Raw genomic sequence first — 13593 nt, 5'->3', positions numbered from 1 at the left:
CCAGGAAGGCAGAGGTCTTGCCCATCTGTTTATAGCTGTATGCCCAGCACTTCGAAAAGGGCCTGGCACATGCTAGTTCTCAGTAAATACTGCTTCAGTTGGATGAAGGATGGTTGTAAGATTGAATGGCACATGACTGGGAGCCTGCCAGGTGGAGGCTTCCTTCCACTCCCTCCCCCATCCCGCTGACAAAATATGGCAAAAACTGCTTGATCTATGCTATTCTATTTTAAATAAATTAACAAAGCACTCAATTATACTGAGTACAGTGAATCCTACCTAGTTGAATATAAAGTAGTCCCCCCCAAAGGTGTTCATTTAAGAATTCGCATATTTTTTTAATCTAATTTTTCAGGTCGTCATTGCCGAAAGGAACCATGAATTGGCATTTTCTCTTCTTCCTTGTGGCCACAGTGACGTTGCCCTCCGTGTGCTCCCAGTTCAACCCCCTGTCTCTGGAGGAACTAGGCTCCAACACAGGAATCCAGGTTTTCAATCAAATCGTCAGGTCCCGGCCTCATGACAACGTGGTCGTGTCCCCCCACGGGATCGCGTCTGTCCTGGGAATGCTTCAGCTGGGAGCCGACGGCAGGACCAAGAAGCAGCTCACCACGGTGATGAGATACAGCGTGAATGGTGCGTGCCCCGTGGGCTCTGGCCATTGGGGCCTCCGGCGAGTCCTGCATCCGGAGGGGCTTCTCCGGTGCCATTCTGGCATCCAGGACGGACGTGCCGATGCTGGAAGTGTTTTGACTGTGCTGGTGACCACATGAGTCTGTGTGGGTGAGAGAAGTGCAGAGAGCCACACACACACAAATCCCTGTAAAAGGCATGCAGCGTGCATGAGCTCTGTGAGCTCCACCGCGCAGTCTCCAGGTTGTGATACTATGCTGTAGTCCTACAAGGTGTTACCACGAGGGGAAACCGAGCAAAAGGCACAGGGGATAGCCCTGTATATTGTTTTGCAACTTCCCATGAATCTATCATTATTTCAAAATAAAAAGCAAAAAAAAAATTTTTTTTTGAAGTCGGGCCCAATGGAAAAGGTTTCAGTTGTTGTTTTGAATTATCTGTGTTCACTTCAGAGTCTCTGTCTCCTAGCGGCGGTGCCTCAGGGCTCCTGCTCTGGTTTCATCCCCCAGAGTCTACCTTGCACCCGCCTCTTGAGTGAGGGCCGCGTGTGAGGGAGCAGAACGGGCCCCGCAGCCGTCCTCTGGGGCCACTGGGCACCATGGCCCTGAGCGAGTCCCTCTGCACGTCAGAGTTTGCGCTGCTTTATTGGAAAACGAGGGAGTTGCCCTTTCCATGTTCTTCCACTCCTGTTAGCCTCATAAAGTTCTAGGAATCTTGACTGCATTGATGCTTTTGGCTGGGAGAGGAAAACCAGAGGGACAGGCGGGGGTTCGAGAACGCCGTGCCTCGCTCCATGCCCCTCGGTGGCTGTGTTCAGTGGCACCTCCTGACCTGCCAGCCCCAAGTGCCTAAACTTGCCCCGCTCTGCTTACGTGGCCTTCAGTTTCTCATGAGTCTGCAGCTGGATCACTTATCAGAAGCAGGGAAGGACTTAGTACTTGGGACACACACACCATTCTGCCCCTTGCTTGGACACTCAGAAAACTCTTGGTGATTTGTCGCCTCCCGGTGAATCACTGCTAGAATTTATGGCCCTCACCAGTGCCATCGAGACCCTGTCAGCTAGTACAGTTCCAACGCAGGGACTGGACTTCCGTTGTTCCACGCCGAGCCACATTCATTCGAAGCAGTATTTCTGAAGTTTTGACAATGTTGCCTGTGGGTGGCTTCCTTCCCCCACGCTTGTTTTCTCCCGAACCACTAGCCGTTGTGTTGTGGAATGGGGCTCTGTCAAGAGACAGACTCTTTTAGGGGAGCCCGAGTGGTTTTTCAGGCCCTCTGAGAACTCAGGATAGCGATGCTCTTACCGAGGACAGAGGCAGAACGGTCTGGGGCAGGGGAGGAAGATCTACAGCAGGCTTTTCCCGGCAGGAGACCGAGGCGTGTGGAGGAGGCCATGTGGCCAAAAGGGACAGGTGCTGGGTCTTGGCCTCTGCTGTTCCCTTACTGATAAAGCAGGCCTGCCCCACAGAACAGCACCAAAGGTGGGGTCATGAGAAGCCAGACAAAGGGCCAAAAGGTCACCTCCCTGGGCCGCGGGGCCGACTCACCCTGCCCTTATTTAGTGGGTCTGCAGAAGAGACACTCGGTGTGTGGCAGGTCAGCTCTCCAGGACACCATCACTGTGACCCCTGCAGGCTGTTTTAGGACAGCGTCATTTTGAAAGGACCCCAAGCGAGTAACCCAAGAATCTGGAATTCGAGCTCACTCCAGAAACACATTTCATCCTTATAATTTATTTTCCTCTTCTCCGTGTTCTAAAAGCAAATGGAGTATGTATGAATGGCTCGTGTTAAAATAAAGCTTACATTGCCATAAAATTAGTCCCCGTGCTTTTTGAGCGTGAGATCGGGTAAAAACCACACCATTCTTGGATGGTGGCACCTGGCAATTTTTAATGGCCTTTCTAATGCTTATTTTATTCATCTTTTTTTCCAAAATAGAAAAAAAAGAAATCGCAGTGTTAAATCTTTGGCAGTAAAGAGCACTAGAGATTAAGAAAGAAAAAGAATGAATTAGGAAGATTCCTTGGATTTATTTCCCCATGGCTATGTAAGGAAGAGCTTGCCAGTCTTCCTAGTGACTGGGTACCAAGAAAGTCTCCCAGGAGGACGAGGTCTACGTGGGAAAGGTGTTGAGATGCCTTGAATATGTTGTTTTGGTGCTAAAAAAGCACTACTAACTTTTAAGAACTACTAATAAATTTTACCATCCCCGGGCGCCTGGGTGGCTCAGTTGGTTAAACGACTGCCTTCGGCTCAGGTCATGATCCTGGAGTCCCGGGATCGAGTCCTGCATCGGGCTCCCTGCTCGGCGGGGAGTCTGCTTCTCCCTCTGACCCTCCCCCTTCTCATGTGCTCTCTGTCTCTCTCATTCTCTCTGTCTCAAATAAACAAATAAAATCTTAAAAAAAAAAAAAATTTACCATCCCCTCCCCCCCTTTCTTTTCTTTTTTTTTTTTTTTTTTTAAGATTTTATTTATTTATTTGACAGAGAGAAAATGAGAGAGAGAGCACATGAGAGTGGGGAGGGTCAGAGGGAGAAGCAGGCTCCCTGCCGAGCAGGGAGCCCAATGCCCCCCCTTTTCTTAACACAAGGCTGCTGAGGAAGCACGAGACTCAGTCTCTTGCTACTCAAGCTTATCTTGTCTATACTGTTCTTTATTTGCCATACTAAGAAAGATATTTTTTTAAAAAACAGCTTTTCTGAATTCTCGCGGAAATATTGCTGCATTTTTCCATTTCTCCTCTAGGAGTCGGTAAAGTGTTAAAGAAGATCAACAAGGCCATCAGCTCCAAGAAGAATAAGGACATCGTGACCGTGGCCAACGCAGTGTTTGTGAAGAACAGCTTCAAGATGGAGGTGCCCTTTGTCACCCGGAACAAAGACGTGTTTCAGTGTGAAGTCCAGAATGTGAGCTTTGAGGATCCAGCCTCCGCCTGTGATTCCATCAACATGTGGGTCAAGAACGAAACCAGGGGTGAGTGGCCTCAGTTCCCTGGGGAACAGTTTTGTACGATCTTATACTTGGTGAATGAAAGCGTGAGGGGGACTCTGAGCTTCTAACAGGTCCCATGGCCCTCCCGTTGTGGAACGCCTGGACCCAGCTGGCTGGTGCATCTGTGCTCTCTTGCGGGTTCCGTGACTCCGTCTACCTTCCTTCCCTTTTCTTGCTGTCACCACCCCCCTGTGCTGTTCGGGACGTTTCTCCCTGGGGCCCGGGCAGCAGAGTAGAATTCAGCCCCGCTGACTCTCCCCTTTCCTTGCTACATCTCCTCCCTGGAGGCCTTGCCCGCAGGCCCTGGCCTAGTCTGAAGGTTCAGTGGCTCAGTCCTTTCTATGTTTCTGTGACTGCCCCTCTCCAACGTGCGGGATTCGGGATTGATCTGTCTCCTTGCTTTCCTTCCCTCTCGCTGCCGTCCCCTCCACGAAGTAGGTGCCTCCGCTTGGCTTACAATCAGCATGTGATTATGCGTTGTTTATGCCCCGTTATTGTAGCACTTTCCACGCCGCGTCATGATTACGTGTTTACATGCATTTCTCCTCTCATTAGACTGAGGAAGTATCTGACGTGGGTGTTTTAAACCCGTTAATTTGCAAACTAGAGGTCTAGTTGGAAATGCTCTGGACTAGAGATGGGTCCAGAACAACCAAGGAAAATGAACACTGCAGATATAGGCTGGGGAAGCTTTTTTCACAGGAGGTAGAGTTAAGGTCACAAGAAGGGACCCAAAGACTCAGTTGGGACCCAAGGACAGAATGTGAGGAAATTGGCTTTTCGGGTCCTCTTTCTCCAAGCATGGTTCTGAGGGCGCCTGTATCAGAATTATCCAGAGCATTTGTTTTGAATGCAGGTCACCGAATCCCAACCTCCTGTATCCGAATCTCTGAGGGAGGGGTCTGGCATTCTGCACTGAAATGAGTGCTCCCCCAGTCTGCCTCCACCCCCCACCCCCCAGCAGGCTTGTATACGCAAATGTCTGAGAGCATATGACAGACTAGTGCAGAGATGGACCGGGAGGGCACGGGAGGGTGGAGGAGAGCCAGCGTGGTTTTGGTCAATCCACGGCATTCCTTCTCCATAGGGTCCTGGACAGCAAGATCCAGACTTCCTTCCTAAAACCACAGAACAATCAGGAGACCTGCGAGTGTGGAGGGTTTAGTGGTTCTTTCTGGGCCTAGAGGACTAAGAACATTGGGTTGCTGGCACTCAGAGCTGGATGGCTGGATGACGATGGCATGTCAGTTCCCCGTGCCAGCCTTCTTTACCAATGTGCTGGTAATAGTCAGTCACACTTGTGTGCCACGTGACAAGAGTTCAAACTACCTGGACACACACTGACTCAGTTGCTTACTTCATCTGTGGAGGGGAGTGTGGTAAGATTCAGCGTGTTTTTCAACCCTACAGACCCACTCCCTCTTTATAAACAAAGATTTTTACTATTCACTCTACCATCCTGAAATGAAATTCACAGCTCACGTAACCTGTGCACAAGTACACAAAATTTTTATTCTTCTTTTTAAATTGTTTTCAATTTTTAAAGATTATATTTATTTATTAGAGCATGCGCACACACGAGTGGGGGGAGGGGCAGAGGGACAAGCAGAGTCTCCACTGAGCAGTGAGCCTGACGTGGGGCTTGACGTGGGACTCGATCCCAGGACCCTCGGATCATGACCTGAGCCGAAGGCAGGTGTTTAACCGACTGGGCCACCCAGGCGCCCCACAAGTACACAAAATTTTTAAAAATTAGTATAATGCCAAACTGTAATACAAGGAAAAACAGAACTAATTTATGTATGTAGTTCAGTAGGTAAACCCTTGGGTACCAACTATACCTGGGAACGTTAACAAAGCAGTCGTATTCTTAGAATAATTGCGAACTGACGGCAACAAAAACAGACCGAGACAGGTATGTCATACCAGTGACATGAAAACCACAAGCTGCCTTCTGATATTTCTGAAGCACTTTTTTCTAAAATTGTGCAAAATTCTTGGTAAATTTCAGAACACAATAAGAAGAGTCTCCGCTTGATGTGCACGGCAGTGACATACCTAGAAAATTCAGTGTACAGTAAGAACAAGCCCCCAAACAGATACCTTTGTGTTTATGTGGAAAAAAGAGTGACGTCCTGGGCTCAGGGGATGATAAGCCTGTCTGTTGCTAGCGTGAATATCCACTGGGGGCATTCGGAAGCTACATGGCAAGCAGGACACTTCTTTACCATGTGGGACCGTTTAGAACATCGCAGGACAAGTAGCATCTCTGGCCACCTGCCATTCAGCTGAAAACTCTCCCACAAGTTCCCATGTTGCCCCCTTGGGGGGATCTGCCTCACTGAGGGGCACTTACCTGCCACAAGGACCCTGGAGATGGAACAGTCCACATTTGAAAGACTGCCCGGTGCGGCCCACAGAGATGACCATTCCTGCCCACTGCAGAGGGGGAGAGCCAGACACGAAGGTTCTTTCCGGTGTGAGGGGGCAATGGCCCAGCCAGGGCTGCGTGCCTGGGGCTCCAGCCTCAGCTGCTCCTTCACCTACTCTGTGCTCGCATCCTGCACGCTTCGTCCCTGTCCCTCCAACTCACCAGGCTCTCTCCTGTCACAGCCAGCTGCCCGGGGTGCTTTTCTTCCCCCTTCCCCTTGCTAATGCATATTCATTTTCACACCATCCCAGGAATGGCTTCATAGTTGAAAGTGCAGGCTCTAAGTTTGAATCTCGGTTCTGCCACTTCCTAGCTGTGTAACCTGGGGCAAGTTACTTAATCTCCCTGTACCTCAGAGTCCTCATCTGTACAATGGAGATACGATAATGACAGCTACTAAAGTAGTTATAACAACATTAAGGTTACATTAGGAATTACATTAAGGAATGTAAATAATACGCATTTAGGAAAGTGCCTAGCACTTAACAACTGTTCAGCAAGTGTGGGCTGTTTTTTATAGCTATTAGGTCAAGTAATACTTCAGGGTACCCATCCCTGACCCCACTGACCAGATCAGATCCCCCTCTTATTTGCCCTCACATCCTTGAGTCCTTCTGCTTCGAGGTATTTATTACTATTGCATACACTTTCCTGAGTCATTTATGCCAACCTCCCCCTCTCTCTTCTCCATAGCTTTCTGAGGGCGGGCTTCATTTTTTGTTTATTTATTTTCTTACCTAGAAGAGTACTTAGCATATGGTAGGTAGGTATCCAAGAATGGATGGTGGGGTGGTAGATGGATGGGTGGATGGGTGGATGGATGTATGGGTGGATGGATGTATGGATGGATGAATGGGTGGGTAGGTGGATGGATGGAAGGGTAGGTGGATGAATGGGTGGGTAGGTGGGAGGCTATGTGGATGGATGGATGGATGACTGGGTGGGTGGATGAATGGGTGGGTATGTGGATGGATGGATTGGTAGATAGGTGGGTGGCGAGATGGATGCGTGTTTACTATACATAGTTCTTGATGGCAGGTCCTCTACATGCTTCCTTGCTTCTAAACCATACATTTCTTACCTTTTTATCATTTCTTGTTATTTCTTCATTCCCCCTTCTTGTATCTTAGTCTTGACAGTGTCAATCAGAGGCTTTGGGTCTGGGAAGATTTCTTTATAGACACTTAATGAGCACTGACTGTGTGCTGAACACAGAGATAGACTTGATTGTTTTAAAAGTGAATGACAGGGTCCTTGCTCTTGTGCAGTTTATGGTCCAGTTGGGATAGTGAGACACATTAAATTTGGCTGGAACAAAATACCAGAGGTATAATGGTGGCGCTGAGTGTTGAGCTTTATGGAAACTCCTGGGAGCTTGGGAGGAGGGTCTGAGGAGGTTTATTATAGGTACAGAGCCGAGCTATGTCTTAAAGGCACCTAGGGGTTGGACTGGGTGATGTTTCCAGCAAAGGCAAGATACCATCTTCACTGCCAGGAGCCAACTGTAAGGAGTTTGCTATGGGCTGGAGCACAGAGTTGTAACTTCCTCCCACAGGACAGAAGCTGCCCTTGCATAGAATGATGACCATTTATAGCTTGGGGATTCTCCTTCAGGTCCTGATTTATGGTGGCGTTGGTGCCCTCTTGTATGAGTAAGGAGTAGTGATGAAGCTCTTACTGAGGACCCTGGGGTCTGGACAACCTCTGGATGTGCCTCTTGACCATGATTTAATGCAAACATTTGTTTGTTGGACATCTGAATCTTCTTGAACATCATCTAAAAGGACTTAAAGCTCTCTCACCTGAATTAGACATTCTTGCTTCTTCAGAAACTATTGATGTTACTCTAGCCATTTAAAGAATTGTAACTTGGATTTATATTACGGCACTACATTTTTTTTTTTTTTAATGCTGGGGCCAAAAGCTACAGAAAACTAATTTTTAGTTGTAAACTAATTAGTAAACTAATTTTTAATCGCTTTGGGTATCAGTAATCCCTCATAAACACATACACAGCTGAATCTTCAAAGACTGAGCAAAAGGAGCCTTAATGAAAACCCAAGCCTTCAAGCACAGATAGCATTTGAGAAAAGAGTCTTTGTGGTCTCAAAGAACATTCTGAAACTATCACAGTTGTTTGCTCCTTCACTCCTGACACAAACAAGATGGATGGTCCTTGACATTTTGTGGAGCGAATTTCCCTTCAAAGTCGGGAGGCCTTCCAGGACAGACCCCATTTCTTTTTATCTCTGTAATATTACCACCTCACTCGATCCCTAACTCATAGACACTAATTTTTCATTCTGGCCCTTCCCTAAGTAGCTTTGAGGCCTTGTGGTACCAGGGATTCCAAATGAATGCCCAACATTTCTAAAACCTTCAGAGAAATTAAACATTTATCCTTGATAAAATTGCACAGGCCAAAGAGCTTCATTTTTGACTGGGATTAAGTCCACCCCATGGTTGAAAGAGCAAATGCGTGTCTTGTGCTGATGGCAAACCCTCCTTGGCAGTTGCACGTGTCAATTATTCGCAAAGATAGGGAAATTCATCATTAATTAAGTACAGCTTATTTAGATGAGTAAAATTTTCTAAAACATGGGGTTCATAGGGAATTAATTATAAAATTTCTTTTTTAAAAAAATTTTATTTGAGAGAGAGAGAGCACAAGCGGGGGGGGAGGGGCAGAGGGAGAAGCAGACTTCCTGCTGAGCAGGGAGCCTGATGTGTGGCTTGATCCCCGACTCCAAGATCATGACCTGAGCCAAAGGCAGATGGTTAATCAACTGCGCCACCTAGGTGCCCCAGTTATAAAAGAATTTCTTGATCCTCAAATAGAGGATCTCTAAAGACTTTTTGGATTCAGTGATTTTAGCTTTAATTTTTCAGTTTTCATTTTTAGTGAGGGAAAAAAATGAGAAAGTACCAAAAGGGTGTTGTAAACAGTTCCTTTTTAAAGTCTTTTAAGGGCGCTGGGTGGCTCAGTTGGTTAAGCAACTAACTTTGGCTCAGGTCATGATCCCGGGGTCTTGGGATCGAGTCCCGCATCAGGCTCCTTGCTCAGCGGGGAGCCTGCTTCTCCCTCTCCCGCTCCCCCTGCTTGTGCTCTCTCTCTCTCTGACAAATAAATAAATAAAATCTTTAAAAAAAAAAAAAAGTCTTTTAAAAATTCCTTTGATTTTTTTCACTGTCCATGCTCCAGCACTGCCTTTTGCCCTCAAATGGACTGCCAATCCTGAGTTTTTCCCTTGCCTGTTCTGTGACCTTCCAGGTATGATCGACAACCTGCTCTCCCCAAATCTCATCAATGGTGCGCTCACCAGACTGGTCCTGGTCAATGCCGTGTACTTTAAGGGTTTGTGGAAATCACGGTTCCAACCCGAGAACACAAAGAAACGTACGTTTGTGGCAGCCGATGGGAAGTCATATCAAGTACCCATGCTTGCCCAGCTCTCCGTGTTCCGATGCGGTAAGTGTCCGCGTGGCCACGCCCCACCAGCGCTTTCACTTCATCCAAGAGCAGATCTGACTTTGATTTTTTTAAAAAGGGCAGGGGAACGGAGGGCAGGATTGTTTTAAAGTCCATGGTAAAGTTTTGTATTCTTTACAGAGGTTATGTATTAATATATAGCATATAAGCTTTTAGGCGGAAAATTTAAAGAGTGAGGACAGCTCACAAAATATGAAATATAAATAGGCCTTAAGCCTATGAAAGCATTATCAGGTCATCATAAAAGTAAAAATGTGATTCTTTTCCACTTACCAGAGTCACAAACCTTACGAAGATTGACAAAGCCCAGTCATGGCTCTGGTTGGGGGGGTGGGGAGGTGGGCCCTGATCACGGTGGGTGGAAGGAGCTGTGGGATGGGGGACTTCCTAGGAGCCAGTGTAGTGATCCCACAGCAAGGATTGGAAACTCTGAAGATCATCTCACCCTAGCAAATAAATCAAAGCCAGATACGTATGTATAGTGGAACATATGGGATAAATAGATTTAGATTTACATAGGGCGCTGGGTGGCTCAGTCGGTTGGGCAACTGCCTTCGGCTCAGGTCATGATCCTGGAGTCCCGGGATCGAGTCCCGCATCGGGCTCCCTGCTCGGCGGGGAGTCTGCTTCTCCCTCTGACCCTCCTCCCTCTCGTGCTCTCTGTCTCTCATTCTCTCTGTCTCAAATAAATAAATAAAATCTTTAAAAAAAAATAAATAATAAATAAATAAATGGTGGATTGGGGGCGCCTGGGTGGCTCAGTCGGTTAAGCGACTGCCTTCGGCTCAGGTCATGATCCTGGAGTCCCGGGATCGAGTCCCGCCTCGGGCTCCCTGCTCGGCGGGGAGTCTGCTTCTCCCTCTGACCCTCCCCCCTCTCCTGCTCTCTCTCTCTCTCATTCTCTCTCTCTCAAATAAATAAATAAAATCTTTAAAAAAAAAAAAAGATTTAGATTTACATAAGTAGAGAGGTGACACAGTATAAGGTTGACTTCAGAAAACAAGTTCTAGAACAGCAGATGCTGGTTCATCTCATTTACGTAAAATACTTTCTATATATTCCTCCATCTGTGGAGACACATCTTGGAGGATGTTCAATAAAACGTGAATGGTGGTAGTATTTCAAGGGGCTGTTTTTCTTTATTTGAATCTGCAAATTTTTGAAACAAGCATGTGTCAATTTTACGATCCAGAAAACAATGACCAACCCCTGCCTTCGTTGCCACAGTATTGATAAACGAAGCCTGGTGATTCTTTTTTTAAGCCTGGTTTCACCGAAGCAGCTGTCATGCAATTTAAACTGATGCTTTTCCTCTGTGAGTTAGCCTTTGTGTCTCCGATCTGTCCCTGGACACATGGGCCCCGAGTACTACCTTGGCATATTCAGTCTCTGTGAGCTCAGTGCTGCTCTGCTCAGTGTTTCACCAGCTGCGTGATTCTCTAAGCGAAGGAATGGCTCAGGCCAGGGCTGCAATAAACCAAGTCACTTTCCTTCTTGCTTCTCGTTCATCAAGCTTCTAGGTAAAATTTTGTCATTCCCTCAAATGTTTCTTTACAAGATAATATGTATTTAAAAGCCCTGCAGAAAGATAACGTGCTCAGCAACTGAGAATAATAAAAGGCTCCTTTTGCCCAAAAGTCATCCCTCTTTCCCATGGTAGCCCAGCCCTCCCTACTCCCCACTTGTGTTGCCAGGAAGACCTCACTGGAACGCCAGCAAAGCCACCAGCTCGTATCTGAAGCAAAGCCCTTTTATTTGAGGTCAATCTTTATACACATTCTCTGTTCTAATAAAACAACTAAAGCGAAGGGCCTTCAATGATCGTATGTTTCTGTTGCTGGAAAATAAATGTCAGTAGTGAAAGATTAAAACGCAAGGATCCTGTAGACATTCCTATGAAACACGAATATGTTTGTTTTTACAGGAATGGAACATCTTTTCTGGATTATAGAGTATGTTCCTAGAGAGGGAGTTCCATATCCGGGTAGCTTTTCCATTAAGAACCGGTTTGTCTAAGAGTGTACGTGTGTGTGTTACACAAAGTAATGCACAAACACATTCTTGTTGTCAAGGATTCTAACTGCATAGAACTACAGTAAGCTGGATGCCTTCCCTCCATCTTCCCTGAGTCACGCCCTCCCTTCTCCATCCTCTTCCCCCTTGTTCTGAGGCCCCCCGGAGGCTGCGTCGGGGCTCCCCTGCGTCCCATTGAGTTGGCTGTGGGGTGAACTAGCAGGTGATAGGACTGCGGGAGGAGAGGGTTTGGGGCATTGACTTCCACGCCCTCCCTGCGGTCCCCAGGGCTGCCACACCCCTGCGAGAAAGGTCTCCACTCCTGAGCAGGTGTGGCCAAGAGCACTTTCTCTCTGGGTCACCATGCCGCCCTCCCCCCTCCCAGCCTACATTTGGTAATGTTTGTAGCCCAAGGTACTCTCCCGAATGGCTTCTCTGTTCTCTACCCATGCTTTATAAGAACTCTCGTCATTAAACTCCTTTTCAGTGACCCAGTGATCCTGTCTCTTCCTTTCGGACCCTTCCTGGTCTGCACTGAATTCAGAACAGAAGGAAACCCCAGCTCTCCACTGTTCTCGTTCCCTCGCAGTAAACACAGTGGACAGCCACCGTCCTCCTTGCCCTCCTCCCTGCGCCTTTCACGGGGGTTTACTGACTAACTGGGAATTGGAACCTGTTCTCTTCCTGGGCCGTGCCACAGAGCTCACGGGGGTCCCACGTTCCCTGGTTTCCCTCTTGGGCCAGCACAGCAGCGTCTCAGTGAGACGGGGCGGATCTGTCTTGCTGCGTCTGTGAGGACAGCATAGCAGCTGTTTGTTTTCGTGACCACAGACTGCTTAGCTGGTCACCCCCTTGCTGCCTGTCGCTAGTCTGGCCAACATGACCAGCCAGCGCTCAGAGATGGGCCATTGCCACTGAGCTCAGAGGCTGCCCGGCCCACTCACACGACCTCTGCAGCACCCAACCCACTCCCCTACCCCCCTACCCCCCATCGCAGGTGTTCTGGGCCTCACCACGACCCCTCAGCCCCTTTGTAGAAGCATTGCTATTCCATGTATCTGTCTTCCGGACCATCCCCCCAAGATGCCATCAAGACCTCGGAGAAGATTCACTTGGTAATGTTAAGAAGAGAGGGTGGAAAATGAAAGAGGAGGGGAAAACCCTTCTGACTATGTCCCATAAACTAGAAGCACTTTGAGGATAGAAATTCTTCTAATTAACTAAAAAAAGAAAGGACTTGAAACCTTTTTTTTTTTTTAGAAGAGAAGTGTATTTCTTTTTTTTTTTTTTAAGATTTTTTTATTCATGAGAGACAGAGAAAGAGAAAGAGAGAGAGGCAGAGGCAGAGGGAGAAGCAGGCTCCCCAAGGAGCAGGGAGCCCGATGCGGGGCTTGATCCCAGGACTCTGGGATCACAACCTGAGCCAAAGGCAGACGCCCAACCAACTGAGCCACCCAGGCACCCAGAAATGTATTTCATGCCCATTGCAAAATCTACAAATAAAACATTGTAATGAGGCAGAAAGTAAATGTTCTCCTATAACTCCATTTCCCAGCATAAGAACCCCTATTTAGCAGTAGGTATATAATTTGAGACCTTTTCTATGGATATAGAAAATATGCCTGTGAAACTTTTTTGCATACATAGGATTGCCCTGTAATTTCTATTCTGTAATCTGCTTTATACATTAGATAGTATATCGTGGAAAACTTTGTTAATTCATGTGGATTTATTTCATCCTTTTATCAGCTGTATAACGTTCCATGGCATAAATGTATTATAATATTCTATGGATATTATTATATATAATAATATATATATTATTACATTTTTCCTGTAATAAACACTTCAGCGAGCATTCTTGTACATAAATCTTTAGAAACTCAGAATTTATAAAGGTACTTTCATTGGATAAGAATTGCTGAGTCCAAAGTTGTTATAATTTTTTTGATTTTACAGTTATGAGTTTAGGCATAAAAGACTTTATTTTGAAAGAAGACCACAAAAAATTCCAAATATATGTATATA

At 46.8% G+C, this 13593-nt stretch overlaps 1 protein-coding gene across 5 annotated transcripts in view; it reads left to right on the top strand.

Moving 5' to 3' along the window:
* The window catches only part of SERPINE2 (serpin family E member 2), a 63439-nt gene that overhangs the window by 36533 nt on the left and 13313 nt on the right, over positions 1-13593 (top strand). For all 5 annotated transcript variants that reach the window (XM_045867874.3, XM_045867872.3, XM_045867871.3 and 2 more), the window contains exons 2-4: positions 356-636; positions 3386-3613; positions 9334-9531. In XM_045867874.3, the coding sequence (XP_045723830.1) occupies positions 378-636; positions 3386-3613; positions 9334-9531 (685 nt within the window). In that variant the 5' untranslated portion in view covers positions 356-377. The remainder of the gene's footprint in view (positions 1-355; positions 637-3385; positions 3614-9333; positions 9532-13593) is intronic.

Source organism: Mirounga angustirostris, unplaced genomic scaffold (assembly GCF_029215605.1).
Source record: "Mirounga angustirostris isolate CCGP_5_RB_7025 unplaced genomic scaffold, mMirAng1.0.hap1 SCAF_3, whole genome shotgun sequence".
Taxonomy (NCBI): domain Eukaryota; kingdom Metazoa; phylum Chordata; class Mammalia; order Carnivora; family Phocidae; genus Mirounga; species Mirounga angustirostris.
This window is presented reverse-complemented; position numbering and strand designations above follow the sequence as displayed.